The sequence below is a fragment of the Sphaerodactylus townsendi genome, linkage group LG01 (assembly GCF_021028975.2).
Source record: "Sphaerodactylus townsendi isolate TG3544 linkage group LG01, MPM_Stown_v2.3, whole genome shotgun sequence".
In the NCBI taxonomy this organism is placed as follows: domain Eukaryota; kingdom Metazoa; phylum Chordata; class Lepidosauria; order Squamata; family Sphaerodactylidae; genus Sphaerodactylus; species Sphaerodactylus townsendi.
This window is the reverse complement of record NC_059425.1, coordinates 54,409,639-54,422,103: the sequence shown is the minus strand read 5'-3', so window position 1 is coordinate 54,422,103 and position 12,465 is coordinate 54,409,639. Positions and strand designations below refer to the sequence as shown.

The window sequence follows — 12,465 nt, the reverse complement described above, 5'->3', positions numbered from 1 at the left end:
TGCAATCTGCGAAAATGTATGTCGGCATAAAATATTGCTAGCGTCCCAGTTTTCTAATATCGCTATGAGCGCCCTCGCTCTACCGCAGAGCCTGGAGGTAAAACCCATGCGCAGTGGGAGGTGCCAGAGAGAGGGGGTTGGTGGCAGCCAGAGACAGGCCCCTCCCATTGAGGGCGTGGGCGTGGCTTGCAGGTCTCTGGGTGACCTTCTCGGGTGCCATTTTGAGCGTGTTATGTTTGTGGGCTGAGCCTGAGACGTGGGAAACTTCGCTTTCTCCTCCCACCTTTCAGCATGGTTCCGGCCGGCGTTTGTGGCGTTTCTGTAAAGCTGCGATGGAAAGTGCTGCCTTGACCTGGTTTGTTTGTTTTTAATTGAGCTCTGCTCGCCATGACTCCGTTTAAAAGGTCTCGTTGGTCCAGCTTTCTGCTCGTAATAGTGGCCAGCAGCCAAATGCTCATGAAAGCGTTAACTTGCCTTTGTCTCTCTCCCACCCGGTGCCCAGCAGTATACTGCCTCTGGACTTTGAGGTTCCACGGGTGCTGAATGAGAGGAGAATCCCTCTTCTCCTTCTGCCCAAGAAGCAATCTGTGAAATGCTATCATCGACTCCAGGGGGTGGTTAAATAGCCGTATTAAGAATCATTAGGAGTGGATCTACCGCTTTCCAAAAGAATCTATCGAGTCAATAAAAGTTCTTTAGCGAGTCAATAAAGCGGGGGGCGGGACCACCTCGATTTGGAGTCGGCAGCCATGGGAAGTTCCCCCACCAAATGGTGTTTTTCCCGGACACGGGTGATTTTGGCCCTTGCAGAATCCTCCTGAAATCTTGTGAATCAGGCGTGTTTCCCCACTTCTACACATGAAGCCTGCTGGGTGACCTAGTCATAGTTCTTTCAGAACTCTCAGCCCCACCTACCTCACAAGGTGTCTGTTGTGGGGAGAGGAAGGGAAGGAGTTTGTAAGCCACTTTGAGATTCCTTCGGATTGAAAAAAGTGAGTATAAATCCAACCTCTTCTTCTTGCTGAAAATAATGAGTGCAGGAGTTCTGAAGAAGATAAAAGTAGGTTTGTTAGTGAGTGGGAAGGAGAGAAAGAAGCAGGAAAATGAAAAAAGCTTTAGGAGCTGATGAAAGAAAAAGATGAAATAGTAGGGGACAGGGCAGCCAGCTACTTTCACAAGTCTTTGCAGATTCTTCTCTTATAATTTACAAACAATCTTTACTATTTTGCCTTCGCCTCAAACAAGGAAGGAGGCCTATAATGTGCATCTGGTAGCAAAGATTTGCCTGTTGGTGTACAAAGAAACCAGCCCAAATATGTACACCCAGTAGAGCCTATTGATGTGTGCAATGAAGTCCTCATAACCTTTTTAAAAACTCTAATAATATAGATGAGGTCATTGGATGAATGGTAACATAAAGCATCAGAGTAACCAAAATATTTTCCTGATCATGTAATAGAGAAAAGCCAATCTGAAAACTTTCAAAGACATACAAATGTTTGTATGAAATTAGAATTAATTGTCTTGTCTAGTACATTAATGTTACTACGGCCACCTGATTTGTGTCTAACCAAGCTACTTTGGAGGAAGTTTTCAACCATGGATAAGGTAATTTTTTTCCCTTTGGGTCACTTTATCAGACCAAATGGTTTCATATCAAAGCTGTGACTATGAAACTAACCTCTCTGCCCTTTATTAGCATTTTTATGGAGAATATTCACTGCAGATTGATGGATAGATTAGCTACATCTCACTGTGGAATGATGTATATTCATGTTATGTTTGGAATATTCATGTCACATCGTGCAGCTATTAACACTTCAAGAGGGTAAGTTTTTGAAGACATTCTGCTTGGCTGAATTTCAACTAAGGTACTAGGATGTATAAAATCTACTTCAAGAGATCAAAGAAATGTGTTTCACACGTGGTTATGTAAACATTGATTTGACCAGAAAAGGCCTTCATATTTGCTGCTAGCAACACCAAGCTTTCCATTGGTTAAACCAATGGGCATGGTAAATTTTGCTTTGAGAAAGCAGCCCATGTATGTAACTAGATTCTACACACTGGTGACGTATAGCTTAAAGTCCTTAAGACAGATCAATCAATTTTGCAATGGGCAAACTGCTTTCAAACTGAAGACTGCATTTGCATGTCACATAAAAGCAATTCTTCGACTGCAGAAAGTAAACATTTTAAGCATAAGATTTAATTTTTTGGCCCCAGTTGTTAACTTACATATTTGGAACAGATATCAAATTATTTGCTTTAAAAAATCAACTTAAAACTGACAGCTCTTTGGTAGTGTTGCTTGTTGTGCAGAAGAGATGGTTAGTCCTGAGAAATGTCTCTGGTAGATTTTGGAACGTCGCTGAATCCCTATTTGTTACTTCTGGCATGTGTCACTGTAGCTATTGTCATTCACTGCAGATGCTGATGCTGAAGTCAGGGACAGTTGGATTGCATCATAGCCTCTAATAAGTAAAAAGGTATCTAATATGAGCATTCCATGGGCTGGGTGGAATTATCAATGTATTTTTTATTGTTGGCCACAAAATAGATAGAAGTTGTAAAAACAGCCATTTAGTCCAGCTTTGCCTCCAGAAATTGCAGAATGCCAGAGGCAGCTGGCTATCCAGGTTTGTGCGTCCATGTATGTTTGGAGACATCCAGAAAATTTGGAGGTATCTTGCCTCGTCAGTGTCTAACTGGAATTTTCAGACCTGATCTTTTTCTTTTATACTGCAACTGCTACCATGAATTATCTGTTGGCTTCAATAAAAAAAACCCTTCCTGGTGGATTTCTGTCCTGGTCTGTAACTCTTAATCATGTTTAATTTAAAATCTGGAGCTGAAGATGTTACAGCCTTGGAGTGAAGCACAACAATTGGAACACTTTAAATGTCCTTCCTGCCATGATGGTTATCCTTCCCAGTATCAGCTCATTTGAATTAAGAAACAAAGTCCTGTGAGAATTCAAGAGAAATCAATAAAGTAATGCTTAGCCAGTGTAGCTTTGCATGGTGGTATTTATAATGTCGTCAGTGTTTATACATTAAAAAGCTGTGTTCTCTTATCTTTCTCTTGTGGGAAGCAAAATGTCTTATCCAGAGATGTGTCAATTAAGCTACCTTTATTAACTTACCCAGCTACCCTTTGTTCTGTATTGGCAGAGTCAACCAGGAATTCCTCCTGCGCAAATCCTGCTAAGAGAATGACAACTGCAAAGAAAACATTATTTTATTATGCAGTTCAGAAAGACTTGCTGGGGCATTGTTTTCTTGGGTAGCTTGTTGCAGAGATTTCTCTGTGCTTGATAGGCACCTCTGACATAATGTCACTTGTTTGTATGTCATCCTGGCATTTAAAGTCAGATTACACAGCTGTTTGGATGGAGTCATCCATGTGACTGTTACTGGTCTAAACAATGTCATAGAATAAAACACACTTGTTCCTGTTAGTTTATGTTGCAACACACCTTTGCAACACTCCTGTTTTCCTAGCTACCTGCATTTCAGTCGCTAAGAAACAGTTTCCAGTAAGGAAAGCTCTAGCTACCTGTGAACATTTGTGAAACAGTTTCCAGTAAGGAAAGCTCTAGCTACCTGTGAACATTTGTGAAACATCCTCATTCAAATATTGCTCAGTAAACAGTGTTATTCAAGAATTCCTCAAAAGTCCTGATAAAAGAAGGGCAGGTTTAGGAGCAAATCAGATTACCTAGGTTGGGGCAGAAAAAATTGGTTAAAAAAATGAAAACATTGACATGGTTGAAGGGACTAGATTCAGACTTCCACAGTAGTGTTCTTCCTACATCAGCTTCCTGTTATGTTTCTGATGGATCCCTGGTGATTCCCCCCCCCCCGCCCCCTGGTGGGGCAGGGGTGTCACAAGGCAGCAATATGGAAGAGGATAGGACAAGATCTGTTCTGCAGGCAAAGCTGCAATCCAGGTTTTTTGGAGCCAAGCCAGTTTTTTAACAGAACTTACAGTGTTGAGTTAGATTCCGAAGCTCAGTGCCTTCTTTGTCTACAGACTGGGAATTGTAATGGCTTATTTGAAAGGATAGCTGCGAGGGTAAACAATATTACTGAAGAATCTCATTGAGTGTTAAATTGTTAATATTGTATTTACTCAGAAACAAGACTAGGGTTCCCCGCAACACACACCCACATATCAGATATGCCATCAAAAAACTGAAAGTGGTTTTTCATTTACGTACAAGCTAGTTATGTCCAGTGATCAATTTTGTATGTATAAATTTTGGGGTAGTATCATCTTACATTCAATGTTGCCTTATTAATAAATATGGTACTATTCATAGGATAAACTGATTGCCTTGTGCTCATTGAGAAATATTTTGTTTAGACCAGTGATATGCATGTGTAAAATATTTTGTGGTGGTTAGTATGTAATTGCTAGGTAATACCCATTCAACCTGCCTGAATGAAGGCAAGCTGTTTGGCACAGCTTGGCTATACCTTTCCTATTCAACAAGAACTAGAATTGCTGAGAGCGAAAAATCTGTTTAAGATGCTTATTTGAGGTCCTTAACCCCAGTTAGCAGATAACAAAAATGCAGGGAACTGAGATTAATCAGCATGAGCAGGACAAGTCATTATATCTGGGTGAATTTGAAGCCACTCATCTCACGTAATATGGGAATGGGAATAACGTACTTTTGTTTGAGAATACTTTTTCTTCACTCCATCTGAAAAATGCTATTTAAATAAAGCTATTTAAGTGTTAAACTGCTCAATTCTTCTGAATGTATTAACTCTTGAAGAAATTGTAACCAGTTTGTTGCTATAATTGTTTTCAGTTGCTAACCAGAAAGGGAAATTGATTGAAGGTATCAGTGCATGTTACTGAAATGAACAGAGACGGAACATTCCCACAGCATGTAAATTAAAGAGGACCTAAGGATCTAATGACCTTGTATCAACTTAAGAATTCTATTTTCTCTTGTTAATGTTACCCAATGTTTCTGTGGCGGCCAAACAGAAAGCTGCATCTAGTATGATTTATATGTCATGACTGCTGTCTCTGTGATCTGTAGAAATACCATGAACATATTATCCATGCTCAGGTTCAAGACAAAGCAAATATATCCGATGCTTAGTTTTGCTAATGCACAGTGTACTTAAGCAAATGCAGCTGTTCTTGCTCCATGTGCATATGTAGTGTGCTAGTTTATTGACATGGAATACCTAGGATTCTACATGGAGTATTATTCATGAATTTAACAGCATCTCTGCTGGTAAGATGAGAAACATGTCAAATATTCTGGTTAATACAGTTTGTGATAATATAATTTGTAACAGTAAGCAAATCCATTCTATACCAAGTTTATTTTTGAATTTATAGGTTATAGGTGTCTTAATAAGCACAAGCAAGAACTTTGAATAGCACAATGTAAACCTTTTCTTCCACATATATTTAATCAACATGCTATAAAAATATACACAAGACACTTCTGTCAAACCTCCGTTTTCCTTGATTTCATCTTAATGGTCTTCTGGAGTAGCAGTTCTACTGGTTTGGCCAGTTTGAAAAAAAAACAGGCTGATTTGTTTCAGAATCAGTGTAATGTAGGCTCATGGTTGACTTTCTGTTTCTTCCACTTGAGGTAATGTGTCCCACACAGGTGTCTGAATATGTTCAGGAAGCTTTTCTAATCTAGTCTTAAAGCAGAGGTAAAATAATATTTATTAATGGTTGCAATTTTATACTGTACCTTGGGAAATATTGTTTATAGGTTCTCAATTATTACCACTTCTGCTGGCAACTTTATAGAGTCTGCCTTGTGCACAAAATGTAGATGTGCCACAAAATGCCAGACATCCTTTGCTGCCTATTTTAAAACTGAGAATCAGCTACAATTGTTTGAAAAATAGAGAACTGTACACTTAATGGGCTGCATCCAGCCAGCTTTTCTGCTAACAAAAAAGGGAATGAGGAGGTTCCTTTTGACCAACAAAAAGGCTATATTGAGGATGGGACCTGCATGGACATAAGCCATGTGGGCTGGGGACTATAGTATGGAGAAGAATTTGGTAAGATTAGAAGGAGAAAGTTGGCTGGAAACAGCCCATAATCTGACCATCAGTATGCATATGCAGATTTAATATCAATGTATATACATTTCATTTATTAAGTCAAGTTTTTTTCCTCAATATAGAAAGTCAACGCACTTTACCATACTTCTGTGCTTTGAACATCACTGTTAGTATAATTTCCCAATCCTTTTATTAACCATTCTTCCTTAACAGTAGATTGATTTCCCACAACAAGCAAATACCACCCTTACCAATGTTAGTCAATTCAGAATCAATTTTCAAATATGTTGACATGGTTCAGAATTCACCTGCATTTTCAATACAAACTCTGTCAATACCTTTTTAACCTCCATAGCAACCCCTTCAGGTAAGTTTCGTTGGATGTATTCTAAATAAACGTTGACAGTGCTGCCAGTTAAATGCTTTAACTGAAAAGAAAAACATTTTAGTTTTCAGATAAATAGTACCCATCAAGATATTTTATCATACAGGCTAGGAAGTGTGAATTTGGAATATAGCTTTTTACAGAGGGGGTCACCTTTGGAATTCTGGTGGGTGCAATGGCAAAATGGCTGCTGCCACAGGACCATGCTTTATATGTCCTGATATTACCTCCTCGCATCATTTTAAAATGACTATTGTTTAAAAATAATTTATTGCATACACACAAGAATATATACAGTGAGCTGGTAGCATCAGTAATTCATTTTGCAGACATCTAATATACTTAAAGAAAATGAAATAATGCTGTTTCTCCTTTACATGAGTCTGGCCTTTTTTATCCTGCACTATTACTTGTAACAATGATAGCTGATGCTGAAGGGCTAGTGAGAAGCACTTGCAATATTAAAGAGATCCTGGCCAGATTTTCATAGGAACATAAGTGATTTTTGAAAAGTCAACAAATTTGGTTCTTTTAGCTTAAAAACAAATGATAAAAATACATTAAAATGGGGAAGATGTGATGAATTCAAAAGGTAATTCAGTTTGACACATAAAGTCCAACTGTGTTTAGCCAGAAGCAAAGCCCCACTATTTGTACAGGTAAACTACTCAACATAAAGCCAGTTAGCATTATGCCATGAACATCAAAAACTTAAGCTAAATCTACTCTAAGTAGGAGATGAGAGAGTATAACAAAACTCCACACAAACAATAACTAGCATATAATGAGGAAGAATGGCATGTAATGGAGATAAAAACATTTCTGAAGAGAAGAAACGGGAGAAGAGAGAAAAACACATGCTGAGTAAACCAAAATGGGGGGAATGGGCATAAAAACCGGGAATGAGGTGTGTGTGTGTATATCTCACACACAAAGTGCAGGGAGAAGGGGTAATCTAAACAAAAATAGCGAGGTGAAAAAGAATAAAATCAACACAAAATAGGAAATCTGAGGAGAGGGGGGAACAGACAGATGATCCCAAGATAAGGGAGGGAAAAAGGAAAGCCCTCCCTGAGCCACATTTAGTAACCCGCCTGCTTTCCTCCTCATCTTTTCGTTCCCCTCCCCTCACAGGCCAGTGCTTTGGTCCCAGGCTGTAGCTGCAACACTCAGGAGAGGAAGTGGGAGGAGGGGAGGGCCTTTTCTCTCTTCCTATACAAGCCAGCCTACTTTTGTTTAGTGCTGCAGCAGAAAAGAAAAAGGCAACTGAGTTCACTGGAGAGAGAAAGAGATTGTTTTCCCCTTGAAAATATCAGCATTGCTTGGGATGGGGAGAAAAGGCTTTTCTCTCTTCTCCCTTTCAGGCCACCCAGCCTGCTTTCTGGGGCTCAAGCACTTGGGACAACATAAAGCTGGCAGGTTTGCACTGGAAGGGAAGGGCTATTCTTTCCCCAGTTTATTCTCATCCCGAGCCACAGCAGCAGAACTTGGGGCAAGAAAGAATGGCTTTGAAAGGAAGAACTTCTCTATCATTCCCCCATTCATGCAACAAATTTGCTTGCTCTCACGCTGAGCTGCAATAGTGCTGGGGACCACAACAACTTCACTGGCTTGTGTGGTGGAGAGCTTTTTCTCTACTCTCCACCAGGCCTGAATTGGGAAAGGGAGTGTAATGTCCAAGGTGGATGACAGCTTACTTTTGGTGCCAATGAGGTGACATTTAAAAAAATCTGCACAGCTAATCAGATGCCCTACTGTGCAAAAACTCAAACATGGCCTGCACCCATTTTCCACAAACACCTGCCAGATGCCAGGTAAAGTATCCACGGATGCTGTGGACCTGCTCCGAGGGCTTTCTTCCTGCTTGTGCAGCCTTGCTTTTTTGTTATATGGTAACCATTCCAGACTTATGAGAAGCCTACACACAGGTGTGCATTGAGAGAGTAGAGAAACATTTTCTCTTGCTGTTACTGTTTTTTCTGTGTTCTACCACATCCATATATTTAACTGAAAAGGGAACAATGCTTTCAGACAACTGTATTCAGATTTACTAAAAATAAATACTTTAATATGGCATCCACTGGAACTCTTGGTATGTTGACAGCTCTATAAAAGCTATACAATGAAATTTTACAATTGGAAGTATACTTACCTCTACACATCGGTAGTGTGTTCTCATTTCATATTGGACTCTGTGCTTCTTGTAAATGTGCACTGATTTCAGCAGAGTGAATCGTTCAAACTTCTTTGGTGGCTCTTCGCTAGGAAAAACAGTAGTTTTCATGGACACGAGTTAAAAAGATTACCATTTGTTTCTGAATCTATAGCTTTTATTAAGTTGTTTGGCAGAGGTTGTGAGAGGGGCTAAATGTCTGCCTCCCTTGAACTAATGGTGGAATTCTAGCTTTGATGGCCAAGCTATGGCTTCCCCCCCACCCAAGAAATCAACTATGTTCAGCATGACAGTGTCCTACAAGCAAATAAAATTAATCTTGCATTAAAAATTCTTGCAGTCAGCAGAACTGAACTTTCACTCACAATGTAATATGACAACTTTTTAATAGGAACATACAAGACAACAGTTGCAGCAAGACATTGAACAAGACACAGTTGCAATCTCAATAAAATCAGTGAGCTTAGACTGGAACAGTACCACAGGAATGTCGATTACCTCAGGAACATTTAACTTAATTAACTTAAGCACCTTTAAGTTTCAACTGACTTATAGTGACCCCTTGTGGGATCTTCAAGACAAGAAAATTAACCAAGATAGTTTGCTATTACTTTGCTCTGCACAGCTGCTCTGGTATTCCTGGGAGGTCTCCTATTCAGGTGTTGACCAAACTATTTAGCCTGCTTCATTTTAACTACTAGCAAGGATAAAAACATGCCTATATCAACCAGTTCCACCTTGTACACTTACAAACTATGGCCTTACAGAATTAACTAACACTAATCAAGTTGTCCAAGATTCTTGTCCCAAAACAAGGCAAAAGGAACCAACAATCCCATATTACAGTGTTGATCTAGTCACTGTTCACAGAAGATAATGCAAATCTGAATAGACACTTTATAAATGTCAGGTTCCCTTCCTGCCTAGAAGAAATATGGTCTGATTCAACATTCTTTGGGCAATTTCATCGTGGTTTTGCCATGTTAGCAGATCTGTACTAGATTAGTAGATTTCCTTTTCCTTTTCCCTAGTCATGATTACATGGCGAGATCAGGCAGGTGATCACTGACTTGTGATTCTTATCCCTCCTCTAACGCAATTCAATTAACTGTCTTTAACTGTGCAAGTAAGGAAAGAGGGGAAGCACTTACACTTGTGATTGCCATATTATGACATTAGGTAAGAGCTGCTCCAGTCTAATAACTGGCCTTCAACTACAGGTCAGGTTGTCTCTTTGATAAAGTAAACACAATTATTAAATACTTACACCTTTTCAACAGAAATTCCAAGTTCTTTAGCAGCAAGCAGTATGAAATATTCATAACTGTCCAATACCGTTCTGTCATGACCTTTAACCAAAATAGCCAGTTTCTTATACAAAGTGTCTGGCTCATCTAAACTGGATATCTAAGTGCGCAAACAAACAAACAAAAGTTACCATTCATATTCTATAGATGCATATAAGCCTTATGATCTCATTGTTTAATTACTCAGTCCAAGTTGTTATACTTTGCTGAATCCAAAAATAGCAGTATTGGCATTCATACTACTATATACTTAACACAGATACTAACACTTACACTAACACATACTACAGTATTATAATCTGTCTTGAGTTGCTTAGGAGAACAGGTGGGCTAAAAGCTCGATAGTAATAATCCAAGAACTACATTCCCCAGTAGTCTTAATTACTAGTTCAATCTCAGACTTACCGAAGAGTTTTCCTTAGACTGCTGAATGTCTGTATGAGCTCCAGAATACTGGAGCGATATCAGTTGCTTGTTTCTGAAAGAGTTACAAAAATGAAAAAATTAATTTTAATTATCACTGCAATTGCTCAAATGTATTTTGAAAATGTAGTTGTTAAATGGTAAACTCACTGGGAAAAATTGTACTGTTTTTGCAGAGTCCTGTTTGCTAACAGAAAGTTCTCAGGCTCCTAAAACATAAAAAATAGTAATATTTGTTTTGTCTCTATTATATAATAAATATAGCTTTCCAGGTACATAAGAAAAATACTCCTACAAACCAGCAAACCACTACAGTGATCTCTTTATTAACACCCACTCTTCACTACTTACAGCCTCAGTTGGGTGCCCTGCACAAATTCTCTAACCCTGCAGCATTTCAAGACAACTGGCTGGGGCCCTTATATTTTTATTATCTTTTTCATGGTTCCAGGTCTCAACTGCAATTTATCTATCCACAATCCAACCTCCTTTCTTCCACACACAAAAACCAACAGGATTACTTTGCCACTGCTTCCAGATAATTCTGAGATCCCCTGCTAGTTTTGGTTTATTAACTATGTTGCCTAAAGGACAACACAAACTGCGAAAGGCAGGACTCACAAGTGGGAATAACAAATACTCCTATGGTGGTTGGTAGTGAAAGGTACAGAAACAGCCAGGTAACAGACATCTCATAATGCTCCAGGCAAATTGTACTTAAACAGTCTTGAAAATCACTGTTGTACAACAATTCTACTTAATAAGCAACTGAAGCACAACTGATGAGAAGGTTGGCTCTAAGCAAGTTCTTTATGGATGCAGTGAGCTCTCTGTAATAAATGATGCCATTGGAGATAAGCAGCAAAACCGGCGTGGAAGGCTACTTAGGGATGACAGTTCAATTTCTTGTTAACAAGTATAGGGCTAACTCCATGCTCACCAAGGCCAATCGGCAATGATGGGTGGGGGAGCTGACTTCCTCTCTGCCCCACTGCACATGTGCCTGAAAAGCCCTTGCTTCCCGTGGGGAAAGCCGAGAGCAGCACAAGTAAATTTGCAACACCAGGACGCAGTTGTCAAGCATGCCGTAATTGGTCTCTGAGTAATTGACCCCTGTAAACTTTTTCGGATACTGAATTCACAATTTTTTAATCTCTTAATTTTCATCGGAAATATGCATCTGTAACATATTGTGAGCTAGCATTGGCATAGTGGTTAAGAGCAGGTGGACTCTAATCTGGAGAACTGGGTTTGATTCCCCACTCTGCCCCACTTCAGTTGTGGAGACTTATCTGGTGAACCAGATTCGTATGTGCACTCCCAACAAATGCCAGCTGGGTGACCCTGGGCTAGTCACAGTTCTTTGGAGCTCTCTCAGTCCCACCTACCTCACAGGGTGTTTGTTGTGGGGGTGGGGGAGGAAAAGGAGATTGTAAGCCCCTTTGAGTCTCCTTGCAGGAGAGAACGGAGGGGATATAAATCCAAACTCTTCTTCTTCTTCAAGATGGCGAGGGCTATGACAAGTAGATGGGATAATTTTAGGTACTTTGGTTAGCCATCTCCTCTTTTAAGTTTGGAAGAAAATGTCGTCTACGGCAGGGATGGCTCAGCTCTTCACACATTAAAAAAATACTAATTCAGTCCATGGGGAAAAGGAATGCAAAGGCAAAAACCTGTTCGACAAACAGAAGCGGCATCGAAGTCGCCCTTTCGGGTGCCACAACCAAATTCAGGACATTAAGAACGACCAAGTCTATCTGCCACATTGTTCAAAGCAGGGGCGGCTCCACCACCTTACGGGATTCGGACATCATTTGCCGGGGGACCGGGAGAGGTCCCAGGAAGCACAATACCGGTACTTGCCTGCCACCACCGGCTCCATAAACCCCACAGCCTCCTCCGCACCGCCATCTTGCCTATTGGCACGCCCCTTCTTACTGCAACTTCCTTCTGCCGTGACATCATAAAACATCGCCACCGCCACGAACTACGCGTAGGAGAGCGACTGATTTTTTTATTTTATTTTAAATCGACGAAGTTGGCCGCCTGCGTGGGGTTAGTCGCTGTGGCTTCCTCGAGTAGTGATGTTCGCTCGCTGTTTGAAACCATAGACAGACC

At 40.1% G+C, this 12,465-nt stretch overlaps 1 protein-coding gene and 1 long non-coding RNA gene across 2 annotated transcripts; one reads left to right on the top strand and one right to left on the bottom strand.

Moving 5' to 3' along the window:
* Nucleotides 1-214: 214 nt before the first annotated feature.
* LOC125425722 lies at nucleotides 215-5,473 on the top strand. The gene is made up of 2 exons (XR_007243437.1): nucleotides 215-2,489; nucleotides 3,174-5,473. It is a non-coding gene; the product is annotated as an uncharacterized LOC125425722 (long non-coding RNA).
* MRPS10 (mitochondrial ribosomal protein S10) lies at nucleotides 5,333-12,307 on the bottom strand. Its single transcript, XM_048483205.1, has 7 exons — nucleotides 12,211-12,307; nucleotides 10,498-10,556; nucleotides 10,330-10,402; nucleotides 9,885-10,024; nucleotides 8,597-8,705; nucleotides 6,398-6,487; nucleotides 5,333-5,684 (listed from the first exon to the last, which is right to left on the bottom strand). The coding sequence occupies exons 1-7, from the start codon at nucleotides 12,256-12,258 to the stop codon at nucleotides 5,598-5,600; spliced, it is 606 nt and encodes a 201-aa protein (XP_048339162.1). The 5' UTR covers nucleotides 12,259-12,307; the 3' UTR covers nucleotides 5,333-5,597.
* Between the last annotated feature and the right edge of the window lie 158 nt (nucleotides 12,308-12,465).